General features: G+C 69.3%; 4 protein-coding genes across 5 annotated transcripts; 3 read left to right on the forward strand and 1 right to left on the reverse strand.

The window, feature by feature from the left end:
* Positions 1-561: 561 nt before the first annotated feature.
* On the forward strand, positions 562-7,517 carry ECE2 (endothelin converting enzyme 2). 2 transcript variants are annotated; one of them, XM_068692969.1, is made up of 19 exons: positions 562-880; positions 1,953-2,039; positions 2,332-2,476; positions 2,640-2,855; positions 2,962-3,086; positions 3,194-3,340; positions 3,423-3,488; positions 3,602-3,790; positions 4,014-4,156; positions 4,247-4,361; positions 4,631-4,741; positions 4,956-5,054; positions 5,142-5,219; positions 5,356-5,459; positions 5,552-5,662; positions 5,788-5,855; positions 6,460-6,650; positions 6,720-6,815; positions 6,926-7,517. In XM_068692969.1, exons 1-19 carry the CDS (start codon positions 839-841, stop codon positions 7,100-7,102), a joined length of 2,310 nt encoding a protein of 769 aa, XP_068549070.1. In that variant the 5' UTR covers positions 562-838; the 3' UTR covers positions 7,103-7,517. The 2 variants fall into 2 exon arrangements, 1 of the variants encoding a protein (XP_068549070.1); XR_011099621.1 differs by lacking the exon at positions 6,926-7,517 and adding an exon at positions 6,030-6,088 and having other exon boundaries at positions 712-880.
* A 386-nt stretch (positions 7,518-7,903) lies between these two features.
* On the forward strand, positions 7,904-10,092 carry LOC137861488 (mitochondrial ubiquitin ligase activator of nfkb 1-A-like). Its single transcript, XM_068692972.1, is given in 6 exon segments — positions 7,904-8,098; positions 8,101-8,159; positions 8,256-8,343; positions 8,442-8,562; positions 8,698-8,737; positions 8,739-10,092. Coding segments are annotated over 6 exon segments (1,023 nt in total). The 5' UTR covers positions 7,904-8,049; the 3' UTR covers positions 9,405-10,092.
* Positions 10,093-13,405: 3,313 nt separating this feature from the next.
* CAMK2N2 (calcium/calmodulin dependent protein kinase II inhibitor 2) lies at positions 13,406-16,623 on the forward strand. The gene is made up of 2 exons (XM_068691505.1): positions 13,406-13,726; positions 15,285-16,623. The coding sequence occupies exons 1-2, from the start codon at positions 13,558-13,560 to the stop codon at positions 15,353-15,355; spliced, it is 240 nt and encodes a 79-aa protein (XP_068547606.1). The 5' UTR covers positions 13,406-13,557; the 3' UTR covers positions 15,356-16,623.
* On the reverse strand, positions 15,675-20,635 carry EEF1AKMT4 (EEF1A lysine methyltransferase 4). The gene is made up of 3 exons (XM_068691504.1): positions 20,457-20,635; positions 18,972-19,255; positions 15,675-17,435 (listed from the first exon to the last, which is right to left on the reverse strand). Exons 1-3 carry the CDS (start codon positions 20,626-20,628, stop codon positions 17,148-17,150), a joined length of 744 nt encoding a protein of 247 aa, XP_068547605.1. The 5' UTR covers positions 20,629-20,635; the 3' UTR covers positions 15,675-17,147.
* Between the last annotated feature and the right edge of the window lie 31 nt (positions 20,636-20,666).

Consider the following 20,666-nt stretch of genomic DNA (forward strand, 5'->3'; position numbering starts at 1 on the left):
TGACGTCACCGCCGCGCGACGGAGGGGGCGGGGGGAGGTGGGCGGGGCTAGGGGCGGGGAGTAGGCGGGGCCAAGGGGAGGGGGCGGGGCTTAGCGCCGAGGCCACGCCCCCCGCGGGCACCGGCACCGGGACCGGGGAGGGGGGGGGGAACCGGGAGCGGGGGAGGGGGAACGGGGCCGGGGGGGGAACGGGGAGGTCAGCGCCGTGCAGGGCGGCCGGGAGCGCAGCGGGGCGCTGCTGGCGGCCACCCGCAGCCATTTGTGGCTCCCGGTACCGGGAACCGGGGCGTGCGGTGCCCGCCTGGCAGCCCGCGGACGGGGCCCGGGGCCGGTGCTGGTGTCAGTCCCGGTGCCGGTGTCAGTGCCGGTGTCAGTGCCACGTCCCGGTGTCGGTGTCAGGTCCCGGTGCCCGCTCCCGGTGCCGGTACCGGCTCCCGGTGCCGCGGCTCCGCCCGTGCGCACGGCGGGCGCGGCCCCCCCGCGGTCACCTTGGCGCCGGGGCCGGGCGGGGAGGAGCGGAGCGGAGCGCTCAGAGCGGGGCTGAGCCCCCGGGACCCCCGTTTCCATCCCCTCCGGTACCACCGGCACCGACCACCCCCCAACCTCCCGGTGCCTACGGGCGGCGCCCCGCCGGTACCCGCAACCCCCGTACACCGGGGGGGCTCCATCCACCCACCCACCCACCCATCCTTCCACTCATCCATCCCAATCCCGGTCCCGTTCCCGGTCCCGGTGCCATTCCCGGTCCCGGTGCCGTTCCCGGTGCCGGTGCCGGTGCCCCCATGGCGGAGGCAGGCGGCGCTGCGGGGGCCCGGAGCTAGGCGGGAGGCGGCCCGGGATGGCCAGGATGAACGTGGCCCTGCAGGAGCTCGGCCACGCCGTGAGTGGGGGGCGACAAAACCGGGGGGGGGGGGGGGGCGACAAAACCGGGAGGGAGCCGGTGCGGGGCAGCCCCGGGAGATGGGGGGGCTGCGGGGGGCTGCGGGGGGCTGCGGGGGCTGGGCAGCCCCTCCCCGTGGCGGCAGGGATGGGGGGGGGGACGAGGGGGGGACGAGGGGACCCCCCCACAAAGCTTGGGGTCGGGCAGGGGGTCCTGGGTGTCCCCCCGGTCCCCCCCGTTCCACCGGGGCACGGAGCCCACCGGGGGGTGGGGGCGCCCCCAAAGCCAGCCCCGGGGTGGGGGGGCTGGGGGGGGTGACCCCAAATTGAGGTGCTGGGGGGGGCACAGTGGTGACAAGGGGATGGGTTGGGGTCCCTGGGGGGCTGCCCCCCCCCCCCATGCTGCAGATAACCCACGGGGCGTTAACTCTGAAGCCTACTGACGGCACCGCGGCGCCCTCCCACCGCACCCCCGGCTCAGCTCCGTGCCCCCCCCCCCAAAAATGGGTCCTGGGCAGCCCCCCCAGGCCTGATGCAGGGGGTCCCGGCCCCCCCCGGCTTCTTTCTGCCCCTCCCCTCCCCATAAAGCCCCCCCCCCAAAACACCACCCACCCTGCCCGGGTTTCTTCCCATTGCCCCAGGCACAGCGGGTGCCGGGTTGGGGTCCCGGGGGGGTGCCCCCAGCTGTGTCCCCCCCCTGCACATCTGCATGGAAAGTTCCAGGCTCTTTGGGGTGGGGGGGGGGGCTGAGGAAGGGGGAGGGGCAGAGCAGAACCAGCGGTTGCCTGGTGACGAGGACCACGTCTGATGCCGCGGCTGCCATGGCGACGGGGAGGGATGCTCCAAGCCCCCCCCAAAATGTCCCCCCCGTGTCCCCCCCCCCAGCACCCAGCCTCACCCTCCCAGGGGCTCCGGGGGGGGGGCAGCCTCCGAGGGAGACCCCGGCCTCCCTATGAGCCCCCCGAGCGGGCACCAGCCCCGCTGTGAGAGCTGGGGAGGGTGAGGGGGGGGCTCAGCCGCCGCCCCCCCCCCCCATTTGCGCCCCCCCCCCAGCCCGCTGTGTGCCCTGGCAGATGCCCGACTACAAGCGTGCCACGCTGCAGGAGGACGAGGCGCCGGAGCCCACGGGGGATGGCAGCGCCTCCCCCGACAGCGTGGAGGTGAGCCTGGACCCCCCCCAAAAATCCCCAAATCCCCTCCTGGACCCCCCCTCCAATGCTTCCTACAGCCCCAACCTTCCCACAGCCTTTGGGGGGGGGGCAGGGACACAGCCAAAATGCTGCAGGGAGCGCACCGGGGCCAATTCCCTCCCTGCAGCTTCATGGGGTGGCACCGCGACCCCCCCCAGGGGATGCCCCAGCTGTGGGGTGACCCCTTCCAGGGGGTCCCCATGCACCCAGGGGCTTTGCGGGGGGGGCACAGCCGTGATGCCGGCCCCTGCCTCCTACCCAGGTGGGATTTCGGAAGGGGCCGGGGCCGCTGCTGAGCCGCTTGGCGTCGCGCAGCCAGCTGGAGCTGGCGCTCGGTGCCATCGCCGTCACCCTGGCCCTGCTGCTGGGCGCCGCCGTGGTCGCGCTGGCCGTGCAGTACAGCAGAGGTAGGGGCGGCGTGTGACCCCCCCGTGGCCCCAAGGACAGCGGGATCGGGGGCACGGCCCCGTCCCCGGGGCGCTGCGCCCACCCCGGGGGGCGGTCGGGGCTCGGCACCGCGGTGCGCCCCCGGTTTCCCCCCGGCGCACGGCTCTGCCGTCCCCCCCCCAGACCCCTCCCGCAGCATCTGCCTGACCGACGCCTGCGTGCGCGTGGCCAGCAAGATCCTGGAGGCTCTGGACCCGGCCACCGACCCGTGCCAGGACTTTTACCAGTACTCCTGCGGGGGCTGGATCCGGAGGAACCCCCTGCCCACCGGGCGCTCCAAGTGGAGCACCTTCAACAGCATCTGGGACCAGAACCAGGCCATCATGAAGCACCTCCTAGGTGGGGGGCAGCGGTGGGGACACCGCCGAGGCGGGGACACCTTTGGGTGCGGAATTTCTCCCCGCACGTGCCCAGGGCTGAGCCGCGGTCCCCCCCCCTCGTGCAGAAAACGCCAGCTTCAACTCGAGCAGCGAGGCGGAGAGGAAGACGCAGCGCTACTACCTGTCCTGCCTCAAGGAGCAGCGCATCGAGGAGCTGGGCGCACAGCCCCTGGTGGAGCTCATCGACAAGGTGGGAGGCACGGGGACCACCTGGGGGGGTCAAAATGTCCCCGTTCCGTCCCGTCACCCCCCCCAGCTGGGTGACGGATGCCCCCCCGGGGGCTGCTCCGCGGGCAGATCGGCGGCTGGAACGTCAGCGGCTCGTGGAACCAGAGCGGCTTCATGGAGGTGCTGAAGGTGGTGTCGGGCACCTACCGGGCGACCCCCTTCTTCACCGTGTACGTGGGGGCGGATTCCAAAAGCTCCAACAGCAATGTCATCCAGGTGGGCACGGGGGGCTGCGGGCACCGGGGGGGGCACCGGGGGGCAGCGGGCTGCCCGTATCGCCCCTCTGCGCCCTCCCCAGGTGGACCAGTCGGGGCTTTTCCTCCCCTCCCGGGACTACTACCTGAACAGGACGGCCAACGAGCGGGTGAGAGGGGGGAGAGCCCCCCCGGGTGCTGGTGCCGTGGGGGGGCCAGGCCTGGACCCATGGGTGGGGGTGTCCCACGGATGGGATTGAGCTGGCCGCTGGGGTCCCGCCAGGTGCTGGCCGCCTACCTGGACTACATGGTGGAGCTGGGCACGCTGCTGGGGGGGGCCAAGGAGCCCACCCGGCTGCAGATGCAGCAGGTGCTGGACTTCGAGACCCTGCTGGCCAACATCACCGTGCCCCAGGCAGAGCGGCGGGACGACGAGAAGATCTACCACAAGATGAGCATCGCCGAGCTGCAGGTGGGCACGGCCGGGGGGGAAAAAAAAAAAAAAAAAAAAAACTTTGGGGACCTCTCCAGGTCCCCTCCTCATCCTGCAGCCCCGGGGGTGGTGGGGAGTCACAGGGAAGGAGCTTTTGGGGCAGGGCAGGGATTTGGGGTGCTGAGGGAGCTGGGGATGGCAGGGCAGGGGGGTGCGGAGCCGTGCCAAGCACCCGGGGGGGCCACATCCCCGTGTCCCCCAGGTGCTCGCCCCCGCCATCGACTGGCTGGATTACCTCTCCTACTCCCTGGCCCCGCTGGAGCTGGCTGAGACAGAGCCCGTGGTGGTGTACGGGGACGCCTACCTCCAGCAGGTCTCCGACCTCATCAACAGCACCGACAAGAGGTGAGACCCCCGGGGCTGAACCCTCGGAGGGGGGCACCGGGCATCGTCCCCCCCCCCCCCAGCCCCGTGCCGACCCCTCTGCCCCCGCAGCGTCCTGAACAACTACCTGATCTGGAACCTGGTGCAGAAAACGGCCTCCAGCCTGGACCAGCGCTTCGAGACGGCCCAGGAGAGGCTGCTGGAGACGCTCTACGGCACCAGGAAGGTAACGGGGGGGGGGTCCGGGACCACCCCCCCCAACCCACAGCAGCGCGGGGGCAGCCGGAGCGCCTCTGCCCTTGGGGTGCCCTTGGGGTGCTGAGCCCCGGAGGCTGCAGGAGGATTTGGGGACTGGTTTTTGGGATGGGGGGGGGGGGGGGGGGTCGCTGCTGGGGGATTCCCCCACAGCCTGGGGGGCAGGGAGGGAGCAGGGGAGGGGGCTGGGGCTACCCTGGGGGTCTCAGAGGCTCCCGTCTCCCCCCCCCCCCCCCGCAGTCCTGCACGCCCCGCTGGCAGACCTGCATCTCCAACACGGACGACACGCTGGGCTTCGCCCTGGGCTCCCTCTTCGTCAAAGCCACCTTCGACCGGGACAGCAAGGCCATCGTGAGGACAATTCCCCCCCCATCACCCCCCCGTCACCCCCAGTTCCCCCCCCCAGAGCCCGGTGACGGTGAAATGGGACCCCCGGGGTTGGGGTTAGGGGGGACACCTCCTGCGCGAGCCACCCCTATACGATGGGCAGCGGGCGGTGGCAGGGGGGGGCACAGGGTGTCACAGCAGGGGGCAGACAGGGTGCGTGTCCCCCCCCCGTCCCCAGGCGGAGGAGATGATCAGCGAGATCCGGACGGCTTTCGAGGGGTCCCTGGACCAACTGGACTGGATGGATGAGACAACGCGGCAGGCGGCGAAAGAGAAGGTGCCCCCAGGGGGGTGGGGGTGGTTGGAGACCCCCCCCCAGGTATTTTCTGGCCCCGTCTCACCCCCAGGACCTCTCCCCACGCAGGCGGATGCCATCTACGACATGATCGGCTTCCCGGACTTCATCCTGGACAACAAGGAGCTGGATGATGTCTACGATGGGGTAGGGGGCTCCAAGCCCTGCAGGACCCCTGTGGGACAACTGAGGGGGGGGGACAGGGCACCAAACGGAGCCACCTGGGCACCCAGCAGCACCCTGTGAGGCTGGACACGTCCTCAGCCAGCCTCTCCCCCCCCAGTACGAGGTGTCCGAGGACTCCTTCTTCCAGAACATGCTCAACTTCTACAACTTCTCCGCCAAGGTGATGGCCGACCAGCTGCGCAAGCCCCCCAACCGGGACCAGTAAGGGACTGGGGGGGGGGGGCTCTGGGAGGCACTGGGGGGACACGGGGAGAGGAGGGGAGAGGTGACCCGTCCCCGTCCCTGCCCCGCAGGTGGAGCATGACCCCGCAGACCGTCAACGCCTACTACCTGCCCACCAAAAACGGCATCGTCTTCCCCGCTGGCATCCTGCAGGCTCCCTTCTACGCCCGCAGCCACCCCAAGTGAGCCGGGAACGGGGCCGGGAGGGGATGCAGGGGGGCGATCCCGATCTGGGGTGCCCAGAATGGGGAGGGTGCGATGCCGTGACCCCACTGTGCTCACCCGGCTGTGCCCCGCGGCCCCACAGAGCCCTGAATTTCGGCGGCATCGGCGTGGTGATGGGGCACGAGCTGACCCACGCCTTCGACGACCAAGGTGAGAGCCCGCGGGCACCCCTCATCGCCTTCCCTTTCCCCCCCCCCCGAGCTCCCCCAGTGCCGGGGGGGGGGGAGTTGCTTCGCCATCCATCGCATCGTGCGTGCTCGTGGCTGCGGCCACCCTCCCCCCCCCCGGCTGGCTGGCTTCCCCTTCTATGTCCTGTCTCCCCAGGTGGCACCCGCCGATTCCTCCCCCCGGCTTCTCTGTGCAGCTTTCGCTCCATCCGCTTGGTGAGGACACGGTGGCCGCAGCTCGGGCCCCCCCTGCGGCCTGCCTCCTCCTCCTCCTCCTCATCTTCCTCCTTTTTGGGGCCCGCTCACATCCCCGCTCTGCTTTGCGCCTCTCACCGGAGCCGGCGGGGGTTGAGCTGGGGGGGAAAACGGGGGAATTTGGGGACACGGGGACACCAGGGGGGGGGACAGAAACACGGCTGAGCCCTGGGACAGAGACCACCTGGAGCAGGAGCTGGGGGGGACACCTTCTCCCCAGGGTCCCCTAAAGTCCCCCGGGTGCCCCCACGGTGCCCGGTTTGGGGACCCCACGGGGTGGGCTCTGCGGGGAAGGGGGTGGTCAGCACCCCCCCCATGGCTCGGTCCCGCAGGCCGCGAGTACGACAAGGAGGGCAACCTGCGGCCCTGGTGGCAGAACTCCTCGCTGGAGGCCTTCAAGAACCGCACGGCCTGCATGACGGAGCAGTACGGCCGCTACACCGTGCACCGCGAGAAGGTCAACGGCCGCCAGACGCTGGGCGAGAACATCGCCGACAACGGCGGGCTGAAGGCGGCCTACAACGTGGGTCGGGGTTTTCGGGGACCTCGTCTTTTTGGGTGTGCGGGGGGCTTCACGGTGTCTCCCCCGCAGGCGTACAAGTCGTGGCTGCAGAAGAACGGGGATGAGAAGCGGCTGCCAGCCCTGGGGCTCACCAACCACCAGCTTTTCTTCGTGGGTTTCGCCCAGGTACCGGTGCCGTGCCTTCCCCTCCCAACCCCAGGTTGGACTCGATGATCTTGAGGTCTCTTCCAACCTAGAAATTCTGTGATTCTGTGATCCCCCCACACCCGTTCCAGGTGTGGTGCTCGGTGCGGACGCCCGAGAGCTCCCACGAGGGGCTGGTGACCGACCCGCACAGCCCCGACAAGTACCGGGTGATCGGCACCCTCAGCAACTCCCGGGATTTCGTGGAACATTTCGGCTGCCCCCTGGGCTCCCCCATGAACCCCGGCCGGCACTGCGAGGTGTGGTAGCCACCGGGACAGCCCCGCGGGGACAGGGGGGGGCAGCGGGCCCGGCTGTACCCTCCGTACCCCCGCATCTTCACCGGGTGCCCACCGGGAGCCCCCCCCGCGCTCACACCGCTCCCCGTGCCCCCCCCTTGGCTCCCTCCGGTGCCCGGGGATGGGATGTGGGGGGGTGGCGGGGAGGCCACGGTGCCCCCACGCCAGCCCCGCTCATGCCACGACCCCACGGGGGGTGGGCACCGGAGCCGAGCCCCCCCCCAGCTGCTGGTGTGGGCCTGGGGGGGTGCCCGGTGCCGGTGTCTGCCCCTCGCCCCCCCCACACACACCCCCAATTCCTCCTCCTGCTTGCTGGGGCTGGGGGGCAGCGGGGGGAGCCCGGTGCCCGCCGCTGGCTTCACGGGACGATTAAAGCAGCTTCCACCCAGCCGCCTCCGCCTGCTTCGTGGCGGCACCGGGGGGGGGCTGAGGGACCAGGAGGGGGTGAACGGGGGCTACAGGCACCGGGGGGGGGGTTAACGGGGGCTACGGGCACCGGGGTGTGAAGTTTGGGGCACGGGGCACCGGGTGTGGAGACCGGGATGTGGAGACACGGACACCGGGAGGGGTGTGTGGGGGGGTCACGGCCCGACCTAGGGCCTCCAGGTCTACCCGGGGCCCCCCCGGTAACGGGCACCGGGCCGCAAAGCCCGCTGGGAGTTGTAGTCCTGCGGGCCTCCCCGCGGCGCGAGGCACGCTGGGAGTTGTAGTTCCGCGCCTCGCCTCCCCCAGCGCCGCGTGCGGGCTGCGCACTACATTTCCCAGCAGGCCCCGCGGCGGCGCCGCCACCACCACCACCACCAGCAGCAGCAGCGGACAGGGCCTAGGCGCTGCCTAGGCCGGCCCCGGGGGTGCTGTGGGGGCGGTGGGTGGGGGGGCACCGGGCGCTAGGCCCGACCCCAGCCCCGCCGCGCCCCATGGAGCCGGTGACCCCCGTGGAGCTGCTGTGCCTGGGCTCCAGCCTGGCGCTGCGGGGCTGTGCTACTACCTGTACCGGAGGAAGGCCGCTGTGGCAGGGCGCGTACAGGTACCCGCGGCCTGTGTGTGTGCCCCCCCCTCACCCAGCCCTATTGGGGCCCACCGGGGGCAGCCCGGTGACCCCCACCCCTCCCTGCCCCTCCAGGAGGCCCCCAAGCTGCCGGTGGGTGAGGAGTTACCGGCGCTGGTGTCCGCGGCCCCGGGGAGCTGCCTGCCCTATGTGGCTCTGGAAGGTAAGGGGGTGGTGGGGAGGAGGGGTTGGGGGGGGGTCAGGGCACGCAGGGGGTGCCCCCCCCCCGTGTGGCCTCGACCCCCGTCCCCTCGTCCCCAGGCGTCGTGCTGCCCGCCAAGGCGGCGCTGAGCAGCCAGTACCACGGCGGGATGCAGGGCGTCATCCAGAAGCTGCTGCTCAAGGAGCACCGGCTGGTGTGGAACAGCCTGGCACGGAGCTGGTGAGCGGTGGGGAAGGGCTTCAAGGGGGGCGGGGGGGGGGGCCTCACCCTCTGGGGCCACCCCAAGACCCCTGGGTGCAACCCCAGGACCCCTTCACATCCCCCAACATCTCACCACCATCTCTCTGCTTGCAGGACGGAGAGCGAGCGGGTGCTGTCGGAGCAGGTTTACACCCGTCCCCTTCCTGCTGGCCTCGCCCGACGCCGAGGTGGCGACGCAGGTGAGCGTGGAGAGCCCGCTGCGAGCCGTCCGCCTGCCCCTGGAGACGGTGTACGAGCGCTTCCAGCAGCCGGCCCACGGTTTCCGCGACCTGCTGGGCCACTACCTGAGCGGGGAGAAGCCCAAAGGCATCCTGGAGACCGAGGAGATGCTGCGGGTGGGGGCGGCGCTGACGGGCATCGGGGAGCTGGCCCTGCACCCCGACGGCTCGCTGCACCTCCAGCCGCCGGCCCGCGAGGGCGAGTATTTCTTGTGCCTGGGGGACTGGCAGGCGGTGCTGGCCGAGCTGGAGGCGGCCAGCGGCTTCTGGAAGGGGGCGGCGGCGCTGTGCGCGGCGCTGGGGCTGGCCGTGCTCCTCCACGCCGCGTGCCGGGCCCTCCGCCACGCTCGCCTGAAGCGGGAGCCCGAGGAGGACAAGGAGCCCGAGGGCGAGGAGGAGCCCGAGGCCGAAGGGGGGCTGGAGGACTCGTGCGTGGTCTGCCTCAGCCGGCCCCGCGAGTGCGTCCTGCTGGGCTGCGGCCACATCTGCTGCTGCTTCCGCTGCTTCCAGGCCTTGCCCACCCGCCTCTGCCCCATCTGCCGGGGGCCCATCGACCGCGTGGTGCCCCTCTACCAGGCCTGAGGGCGCTTTTTGGGGTGGGGGTGGGATGGGCAGGGAGGGGCGGTGCCAACCCAGCCCAGCCCCGAGCCTGGGGGAGCCTCGGGGGTCCAGCAGCCCGCGGCTGCGTGGTTCCTGCTGGGGAAGGGTCCCTGTGTGCCCCTCTCTGTTCTGGGGGATCCCACAGCCCCCCCATCCTGTCTGTCTGCCAAAGGAACCCCCTTAACGTGAGTGCGTGGGGGCAGCCTGCTCCTGGTGCCTGCCGTAAGGAGTCCCGTGCACCCTCCGGGCCTGCTTCTGAGCCCTGACCCCCCCCTCCAGAAGGCATGTGGCTTTTTTCCCCCCCTTGTGTTGCTTTTTCAGTGCATAGCTTTGTCTGCGGGGCAACAACGGGGCCGGGGGGAGATCCCACAGCCAGCGGGGCACAGCTGGGGAGGGCAGGGGCCGGGCAGAACCCCCCCAGAGCCAGCACCGTGCCAAACCTGGGTGCCAGCACCCCCTACCTCGTGCCTGCACCCCGTAAGCAAGCTGCTTGGGGACAGGCCCCCCCTTCACCAGCTGCTCTGGCACCCAGGAGGGGCACAGGGGCACCCTGCCCGTGCCTCCAGCACCCACCCAACCCCATAAACCCCCCCCCCGGTGCCCAGCTGTAGGAACACCTCGCGGTTGCCCGCTGACTGATAACAGCCAGGCCGATCCCTGATAACGCCCAGCTCAGCCTCCTGTCTTCCTTCGCGCCGCTAACACCCCCTGCACCCCCCCCCGGCCCTGCTGGGCGGAGGGCAGGGCCCCCCCAGCACCCTTGGGTGCGGGATGGATGGGTGCCATCACCACGGCAACGGCTCTCCCCGTCTCCATGCCGACCGCTGCCCTGCACCTCCCCATCCTGCCCGCAGTTGCCCAGGCAACCCGCGGGCTCTCTGGGCTCCAGCAGCTTTGGGATGCCCAGAATTTGGGGTGGGGGCGGCACCGGCAGCCAGACACCAGCTTTAGGGGGTGCTGCGCCCCCTCCCCACAACACCAGCCCCCTCGTTTTGGGGCTGGGCGCAGAGCGGTGGTGCCCCCAAAGCCCCCCGTGGGCATTTTTGGGGTGGGACCAGGGGTCACCCACCCCCCCCAGCAGCAGGGCTGCCGCAGAGTGAGCAGTGGGGAGCGGGACCCCCCCCCCCCCACGCAGCCTGGGCATCCCCCCGCAGCAGGAGGGATTTGGGGAAGGAGATAAATACCAGATGGCAGCGGGCCGGGCTGCCAGGAAGGCGCTCCCCGCGTGCCAAGAGCTGCTGGCACCAGGCGCCCCTGCACCCACAGACGGCTGCCGCAGTGCCCCCACCCCCCGGGGGGGCTGTGACACGTCCCCCCCACCTCCCCGGGGACACTGGGGCAGGACAGCGGTGCTGAGCCACCTCCCCATGATATATAGGGCCCGTGGGGACCCAGCTGGCACCCCCACACCAGCCGCAGCCCTGTGGGCACCCACCTGTGCCCACTGCCCACTCTGTGCCCCCCCCCAGGGCTGCCAGCAGCCCCCCCCCCGCATCCCAGTCTGTTGTCATGGTGATGGGACGTGGTGGCAGACGGCGATGGAGCCTCGGCACCCTGCAGGGCTGCTCGCCACCGCCAGGCTCCCCCCGGCTCGGGGCCACGCGGGGATGAAGGGTTTTTGGGGTGAAGCCCGGCCCCAGCCCCCCCCCCCGCATCACCGGGACCTCAGCCCCAGGTGGCTCACGGGGGGGATGGGGTTGGTGCCATCCCTTTTCCACCCACCCCAGTGGGGGGTTTGGGGTGGGAGCCCACCAGGGGGGCCTTTTTCCTCATCTCACCGCCCCGAGCCCTTCCCCACCCCCCAGGCTCCCCAGCACCACAAGTGCCCCCACCACCACATCCGCTCCCCCAAATTTGGGGACAAACAACCCGCCAACCCCTACCCCTCTGCTGCCAGAGACCTGGAGGCACCTCCTGATGTCCCAAGCCCCCCAGGTGACCTCCGGCAGCCCCCCCCCCCGTGGGGACACCCCCGGGTGCCGGTGGCAGCAGGGAGCTGGCACTCGGCGCGCGCGGCCCCGGGGCTGCGGCAGGCGCCAGCAGCGGTGCCATTTCACGTTTCTTGGCAGGGCCGGGAGCGGAGCAGATGGAGGCACCGCCACACAGCCTCCAGGCACGCCTCCGTGCCACCGCCAGCTCCCCGCACCCCAAAAATCCCCCCCCAGGGGTCACCAAGGGCCGTGGGGGAAACCGTCGCCTCCTGGTTTTGGGGAGCAGCCTCCTGGGCCGTCCCCAGGGCACCAACCCTGCCAACGCAGCCCCTTCCCTCGCTGGGCACCTCTCTTGGTGCAGGCTGCTTGTCCTGAGATGTGCCCCAAGAAGCTCTTTTGGGGCCATTTTGGGGTTGTTCCTGCCCCTTTTGGCATCCCCACACGGGATGGCAGCACCCCTGGCACGCTGCGCCCCAACACACGCCCATGGCCACTCCAGCAGTGCCGTCCCCATCACGGCTGGGAGCCTGGCCCTAAAACAGCCCCAGGAGGGGGACGCAGCACCCCCAGCCCCATGAGATGCCCCAGCCCTCACTCAGGAGCTGCAGCCTCCATTTAGGGCCCAGGACAGGACAAATCTCCCACTCCCCCAGCCCCCAGGAGCCCCGTGCTCGCTCACCAAACGCCCCAAACACAAACCCACTGCTCTGCGCACGCTTTTGGGGCCAAGCAGGGTGCTCCCAGCGGGACCAGGACCCCCCCTGGGCACAGCACCAGCCCCCGCAAACCCCACACAGCCCATCCCCACCTCACCAAGCTCTCCCCAACCCCACAACTCGCCGGTCCGTGCACGTGGGCCTGGCGGTGGGAAAAGCAGGGCACATCTCAGCGTGGGCCTCTCGCCTATTTTCCCAGGCACTTTTTTTTTTTTTGTTTTATTTTTTCCAGAATCCATCACATGAAAAAGTTCAAGCTGCTTCCCCGGCTAAAGCGGGAACAAAAGCAGCGCCCGGCTGGTGGGGAGGGGGGCACGGCTGCCCCGTTCCTCCGTCCCCGCTCTCGGAGGGGAGCCCGGCACAAAGGGAACGGCGCGGCCGAACCTTCCCAAAATAACCCTACCTGCCCCTCCAGCCGATGCTCTCCTGCTGCATCCTTCAGCCCAGATCCCAAAACACAAAATAAGGAGGTGGTGGTGGGGGTAAATGGACCATAAACGGGCCGTGGTCTCTGTGAAAACCCCGCTCTCAGCCCCTAGAGACACCCAGGGGTGTTGCTTGTAGGGCTGGGAGCTGTAGGGCCACATTTGCACCCTCCTCATCCTCCCAAATGGGGTTGAGCCTCATCCTGAGGCCAAGCAGCGCTGCCCAAACCCCCCCAAGGACCAGCAGCCCCCAGCCTGGCCTTAAATACCCCCAGGTGCCTGGGGGGGGGTGCCCAGGTGGGGCTGCTCAAGGCCAATTTGGTGCAGTTGAGGTTTGGGGGGGGGGGCACTTTTGGGGTTGAATCATGGCTGGCTGCCCCATGGGGCTCACCTCCCTTCTATAGCCCCCCCCAAAATCCCTCAGGGGGGGGTGCAGCCAAGCCATGGGGCAGACCCATTTGGGGTCGCCACGGGGCAGGACCACCCTGGGGTGCCGCAGCCCCCCCCAAAATCCACCTGTGCGCCCCCATCTGCAGGCAGCAACCCATAATGGGGGGGGGGGGGGGCAGGAGACTGCAGGGGGGCCGAGTGCTCCAAAACGGGGATGGGGGACACCCCAAAACCGGGGGGGGGCGAGCAGCAACGGGGTGAGGGGGGGGTCCCCAGAGGGCTGTCAGGGTGACAACCACGGGGTTTGGGGACACGGGGGACAGGGAGGGAGGGGAGTGGAGTGGAGGGGGGGGCGCCCCGGGGGGATGCTCCCGCTGCCCCCCCCCTCTCCCTCCTCTCCCCCCGGCCGTGCTCGGAGCCGCCCCCGGCGGGGTGGGGGGGTCCCCGCTCCCCCCTCTCCTCTCCCCCCCGGATGCATGACTTCATCCTTCCGCCCGCCTCGCCTCCAGCCCCCCCCCGTCCCCCCCCCTCAGCCTCCTCCTCCTCCTCCTCCTCCTCCTCCTCCTCCTGCCGCCGCTGTGGGTGCCCGGTGCCGCCGGTGCCGCCTCAGACTGGCTGCTCCCGGCCGGGCACGGCACGGCACGGCCCGGCCCGGCCCCGTTGAGGCCCGGCCATGTCGCAGGTGCTGCCCTACGGCGAGGACAAGGTGGGGCGCTACGGCGCCGAGCCCGAGGCGGGGGAGCTGCCCTTCAGCTGCCGCCTGCAGGACACCAACGCCTTCTTCGGGGGCAACCAGGGCAAGCGGCCCCCCAAGCTGGGACAGATCGGCCGCGCCAAAAGAGGTACCCCCCCCCCCACCCCAAATCCCCCCCCCCACAAATCCCTATGATGGACCCCCGGCTCTGCCCCACGGCATCCCCACTTCCACCCCCCCCCCCTTATCCCACCCCTCCGGCATCCCCAGGACCCCCCCCCCCACGACCCCATTGCAGGCAGGGTGTCCCCCCCCCGAGCTGCCCCCCCCCATCACCCGCAGCCGGGGGCTACCCCAGGTCCCCCCCCCGGAGCTGCTCCTCAGCACCCCTGGGCTTGCTGCACACCCCAGACCCCCCCCCCAGCTTTATAGACCCCCCCCAGCCCTATAGGACCCCCCCCAGCCCTACAGACCCCCCTCAACCCTATAGACCCCCCTCAACCCTATAGACCCCCCCCCATCCCCATAAGCCCCCCCCCATCCCCTCCTGCCGCAGAGACCCCCACCGGCAGCACCGCTGCCCCCCCCCCGGCTCCATGAAGCTGCCGTGTGCTGTGTGCCCCCCCCCGCTTTGCTGCTTGCCGCAGAGACCCCATCAGCCTCAATCGGGACCCAAATAAACGCCCCCCCCCCCCCAAAGATGTGTCACCGCCACCCCTCGCCCCCGTGCCTTGGGGAACCCCGAGCGCAGCCCCTGCCAGCCCCGCAGCCCCCCCGCACCCGCTGGGGGGGCCCCACGGGGACCCCCCCCAATCCCTTCTTGAGCTGCAGGGGCAACATCTGGGGGGGGGACACCCAGAGACACCCCAGCGCTGAGGGGCTCCCCGCCCCCCTTTGCGGTGCTGATGGATGGGACCAGCGGCCCCCCCGCAGGGTACGGGGGGGCTGTTCCCCCCCCCCCCGGAGGGGATTTGGGGGGCAAATCCCCCCCCCGTGGGCATGGGGGGGTCTGGCTGCTGCCCCACTGATGCTGGCGGTGGGGGGGGTCCGGCCAATCCACCCCCCAAGGGGCTGCTGGGGGGGCTGCTGACCCTATATCCCCCCCCCCCAGGTAGAGATGCTGTTGTGGGGGGGTCCTGCCCTGGTGATGTTGGGGAGGGGGGGATGCTGCGTAGCCCCCCCACGGTGGTGATAATGATGGAGGGGGGCTCTGGGGTGATGCTGTGGGGGGGGTCTGTCTGTCCGGCAGTGCTCTGGGGGGGTCTGTCCAGCCCCCCCCGTGCCGATACTGCCTGCAGGAGGTGTGGGGGGGGCATCCAGCAGCTGCTGGTGCCGCTGGGGGCCCGGCGGTGCCCCCCCCCCGCTGGGTCATTACCCATTCCAGTCCTGTTGCTCGCAGCAGCTCCTGCCGCAGCGCGGAGGGGGGGTCCCTTCCTGCCCCCCCCCGCCCACGCCATCCACCCACAGCCACAGGAAAAGGGGGGGGGGACCCCCTGCCTGCCCCCCCCCATCACCACATTCCCCCCCCCCAAACCCCTTGGGGATGGCGGTAAGGGATAGGGGGGCGCATCCAGACCCTATGCAGGGAGAGGAGGAGGAGGAGGAGGAGGAGGAGGGGGGGGATAAGGGAGGAAGGGCCGGGTGCTGGCCCCCCCCCCAGCGTGTCCCCGCACCCACCCGCGTCCCCCCCCCGCGTGTCCCCGCAGTGGTGATCGAGGATGACCGGATAGACGAGGTGCTCAAGGGCATGACGGAGAAGTCGCCGTCGGGGGTATAAACCCGGAGAGCCGCCGCCAGGACCCCCGGGCCCGGGGGGGGGCACAGAGGAGGAAAGAGAAAGGGGGGGGGCGGTGGGAGGCCATACCCGCGGCCCCCCCCCCCCCCCTCAGCACATGGCCCCATTTGGGGGTGCAGCAGGCGGGGAGAGACGGGGGGCAAACCCCCTTCTCGGACCCCCCCACCCCTTCCATACGCTCCCACCGGCTTCGGGGTCGCGCCCCCCCGGGCCATGCACTTTACCCCCCCCCCTTTCAGCGAGGGACCCCCCCTCCAAAAAAAAAAAAAACAACAAAACCCTAACACCGTGGTGGTGGTGATGGGGGGGGGGGGCACGGAGCTGAGCGGGGCCGGAGCGGGCTCGAAGCCGCCCCCGGTGCCATTTTTTGCTCCATCGTTTTTTGCATGAGCTTCGGTGGCCCCCCCGGGCGCCGCGTCTTGGTGCCGAAAGGGTCACCCCCACTCCGGCAAACAGCTTCTTTTTAAGAGAGAAAAAGAAAAAAAAACACACACACACACACACACACACAAAAAGAGAAAACTTTCCTCATATTTGTATTTTTATATCCGAATCTTTGTTAAAAAAAAAAACGCAAAACGAGCCGCTGACGGCGAGGTGTCGAAGTAGCGCATCGGGAGGGGGGGGGGCGGGAAATAAAAGCAAATGGTTCATATTTTTTTCCATAAGAAAACCGATTTAAAAAAAAGAAAAAAAAGGAAAAAGAAAAGGGGGGGGGAAGGTGAAGAGAAAAAGAGAGGAAAAACCCACGGCCCCCCCCCCGCCGGCAGCAGGACTTGGGGAACGTCGGTGGGGTCCGCACGCGCCATCCATCCATCGCCCCCCCAGCCGGGGCGCCCGCATCCGTCGCTGCCTCCCTCGGGAGGATTTTTTGGGGGGGGCCTGGGGCTTCGGGGGGGGGGAGCGGGGAGGGAAGGGGCCCGTTCCTGAGTTGTCGTTTTTAATTTTGTACTTTAATTTAATTTTATTTTTTAAGAAGCTTCTCGGGGGGGGGTCTTGGTGTGCATGAGAAAACTCGTCATCTTTTACAATAACCTACAAGTGGCATTTACGGAGACAACAACGCAAAAAAAAAAAAGAAAAAAAACAACAAGAAAACAAGAAAAAAAACAGAAAAAAACAAAAAAAAAAAGAAGAAAAAAGATCCTCGTGTCATGATGTTCTACGGATGATCCATTGTAAATTGAAATGCCATTTTTCACTGTACTGGTGAACAAAATGCGATGAATAAAATACATCCATGTACCGACGCCAGCCCGGCACCGCCTGCTCCTTCTCCCCCCCCCCCCTCCCTTCACCACCACCACCCCCTCTGGGATTTGGGGTCGCCGGTTTTGGGGTCTGACCCTGGAGTCCTTGGGGACGGGATGGGGCACGGTGACCCATTTAGGGCCCTGGCCGGGAATAGCAGCCCGGCACCCGGTAAATCTTGCGCCGCCGCCCCTCCGCGGGGGTGTCCCCCTGTCCCAGCTCAAGGGGGGGGACCCAGGGGCTGCCCCCCCCGGGACGGCTGCCTGGAATTAAACCCGCTTCGGTTTCATTACCGGCCGCAAAGCCCCGAGCCCTGGCTGCTCTCCAGACGAGCAGAGCACGGGGAGATGTTGGGGAGGGGAAGGGATTTTTGCCCTGCTCCCCCCCATCTTCCTCAGGGAACCCCCCCCCAGCTCAAGGAGCCCCCCAGGAGGACGAGGAGAAGCCCCCTTTATCCCTCCCACCCCATAAATCCATCCGAGCAAGGCACGGAGGTGGCGGGGGGGGTGCACGCCCCGGCGGGTCACAGCTCGATGGCGAGCAGATAGTCCTCGTCCTCCTCCTCATCCAGGGGGGGCGGCGGGCTGGGGGGCGGCGGGGGGTGCCAGAGCCGTTCCCCCAGGGCCAGCTGGGAGGGGGTCAGGGGCTGCCCCTTGCACATGACGTAGAGGAAGTAGTGGAAGGCGTCCCCGCAGGCGGCGTGCCGCAGGGACCAGCCGAAGGCCTCCTGCGCGTAGTGGGGGGCGCGGAAATGGGGCTGGGCGAAGGTGATGGAGAGGAAGCGCCCCCCCGGGCGCAGCACCCGGCTCACCTGCGGGGAGAAAGCAGCGGGATGGGGTCAGCAGGGGGGACGCGTGGTTAGGTTCGGCCCCGCAAACCCGTCTCCATCCCCCCAAAAATCCTCCTCGTACCCCTCGCATCCCAAACCTGATCTCAGTCCCTCCATCCCACCACCCGTGCCGTGCCCCCCCCCCCCGGGTGAACACCCGAGCCGTTGGAGCCCCGACCCTTTTAATCACCATTTTCTCCTGGCTGGAACTAAGCCCCCGCTAATAGGATGGAAAAGAACATCAATTTTCTTGCTTGGCTTTATCCAATGTCAAAAGGCTTTTAGGGCCGGCGCTCGCGTGCTCGGCATGCAAAGGCAGCGCCCGGGGCGGGCGGCCAGCCCCCAGCACCTCCCCTGGGGCCCTGCGCCAGCACCGGGGGGGTCCGACCCCAAAAACTTGGTGCCTATATCCTATACCCATTAACCCGGCACTAACAGCCCCTGCTTGGGAAGGGAAACCTTCCCGTTTGCCTGGCCAAAGCGGGGGTCCCCCCCTTCACCCCCTAATAACCAGGTTTGGGGACCGGCCCCGTGGTGGGTGCCCCCTTGGGGGTGTCCCCACAGGTGTGTGGGTCCTCATGTCCCCCCCCCCCAGCCCCCAGGGGCTGATCCTGTTACCGTGGGGGGCTCCCTAAGGGGACTGCAGGCAGCAGCTGGGGGGGTGCTGGCGTGGTGGGGGCTGCTCGGGGTGGTGGCACCGTAAGGGAGGTTTCCAGGATGGGGCTGGGAATGGGATGGGAAGGGGGGGCTCAGTGCAGACCCCTCCTGCATGGCATGGAAACAGCACCCCGAGTGTTGGGCGGGGGTCCCGCATCACCCCAAAAAGCGATGCGTTAGGAGGCTGTGACCCCAAGGCCCCCCCATGAGAAGGATGCCGGCCCCAAGAGGACCCCCTGTGCGCATCAGCGGGGTTTGGGGCAGGGTGCCATGCCCTGTGGGGCTGGGGGAGGGCAGGGATTGAGCAGAGGATTAAAGAGGGAAAAAAAAGAGAAAAAAAAGAAATAAATAAAGCTAAATCCTCGCCGTTTGGCCAAGTGACAGGGACTGGCACGGCCGGGATGCTGAGGGCAGCCCCGCTGCCTGCAGCGTTTGGGTTCAGCTGGGCCGAGCCTGAAGCCGGGGGGCACGAGGGGACGAGGGGGGGGGCTCCCAGCACTCAGCCCCCCCGCTGCAGTGCCTTCATCCCGGTCCCGCTGCCAATTAGCAGGGACCCGGAGGCATCGCCTGTCCCTGTCGATATCAATGGGGGTTCCCATGGCAACCCCGAGACCGGGCCTGCAGGACGGGGACCCCGCTAATGAGATCGAAGCCGGGATCGGGGTGGGGGGGTGGCTGTAGGGTGTCACCTTCCCCGAGGCCAGCAGGGCCCCCCACGGGGGCCCTGCTGGCCTCGGGGAAGGTGACACCCTACAGCCACCCCATGGGGACGCATCCCACCCTCAGTGCTCAACCCCACAGGGGGCAAACACCATCCCACCGCCACCCCAAACATGGCACCCATGGCGGTGCCGCCATTACCTCCGCCAGCACCCGGTGCATGGCGGCGGCGGCGGGGGCCGAGACGCGCCAGGGGTCCTTTTCGTCCACCAGCAGCACGTCCAGGGTGGCCTTCTCCAGCACCACGTCGAAGGAGGCGTCGGGGAAGGCCAGGGAGCGCACGTCCATGACGGCCCAGCGCAGGCCGGGGCAGTGGGAGTAGCGGGCGCGCATGGCCTCGATGCAGGCCGGAGAGAAGTCGATGCTGGTGACGTCCCGGTAGCCCCCCTCGTGGAGGTCGTAGCTCAGGGTGCTGGTCCCACAGCCTGAAATCAGGGAGGGGGGGTCCCAATCTTAATTGAGGGTCCTGAATGAGATGGGGGGTTTCTTGGTCCCAAATAGGGGGTTCCAATAGGGATAGGGGCTGCCTTGTACTGACTGAGGGGTCCTAAAAGAGTTGGGGGCTTCCCTGTCCCAATAGGAGGTCCCAAGGGGGGGGCCCCTCGGAGTTCCACCCCAATGTGGGGGGTCCCAACAGAGCTTGGGGTTACCCTGTCCCAACAGGGAGGTCCCTGGGGGGGTCCCATCACACACACACACACACACACTGGGGGGGTGTCGTTAGCAGCAGCAGGCTGAGCCGCTAAGGGGATCGGCGATTCCACCCCTAATCCCCCCTAATCCCACACACACACCTAATCCCCCCCCTAACGCCCCCCCCAGGTGGGATTATCACCCTGGTGTCGCCATGCTGGCTCCCTCACAGCCCCTGGGACCCCCTGGGACCCTCCAGGACCCCCTGGTACTCCCCAGGACCCCCCCAGGACTCATCCGGGACCTCCCCCAGGACCACCGGTACCCCCCCCTCAGGACCCCCTCAGGGCACTCCGGGACCCCCCAGGACTTCCCGGGACCCCCACCAGACCCCCTGGGACCCTCCCCGGGACCCCCCCCAGAACCCCCAGGACTCAACTGGGACCTCTCCCAGGACTCAATGGGACCCCCTCAGGGTCCCCCGGTACCCTGCAGGACCCCTGGTACCTTTCCCAGGACCCCCCCAGGAACCCCCAGGACCCTCCCCACGACCCCCAAGAATTCCCCAGGACCCCCTGGTACCCCCCCAGGACCTCTGGTACCCTCCCCAGGACCCCCCCAGGACCTCCCCGGACCTCCAGTACCCCCCCAGGACCCCCCGGTACCCTCTCAGGACCCCTGGTACCCTCCCCAGGACCCCCAGTACCCTCCCCAGAACCCCCCCAGGACTCCCAGGAACCCTCCAGGACCCCCAATACCCCCCAGGACCCCCCCAGGACCCCCAAGAACCCTCCAGGATCCCCAGTACCCCCCCCAGAAACCCCCCAGGACCCCCGGACCCTCCCCAGGACCCTCTCAGGACCCCCCAGGACCTCCGGTACCCCACCCAGGACCCCCCTAGGACCCCAGGAACCCCCCAGGACTCCCGGTACCCCCCGTACCCCCCCAGGACCCTCAGGAACCCCCCAGGAACCCCTCAGGACCCCCCCATACCGAGGACGAGGATCTTATCCCCGTGCTTGAGCTCAGCCTCCAGCAGCTCCCGGAACCGTGCGAACCCCCCCAGCCACTCCCGGGGCTCGGCAGCCCCCTGCCGGTACCGCTGCTCCCAGTACCCCCAGTCCCGGTACCGGGGGGGGTGTGTGTGGGGGGGGCACGGCCGCATGGCGGAGGCGGCGCAAAGGAAAGGGAAGAGGAGGGGGG

The sequence above is a fragment of the Anas acuta genome, chromosome 9, assembly GCF_963932015.1.
Source record: "Anas acuta chromosome 9, bAnaAcu1.1, whole genome shotgun sequence".
Lineage (NCBI taxonomy): Eukaryota > Metazoa > Chordata > Aves > Anseriformes > Anatidae > Anas > Anas acuta.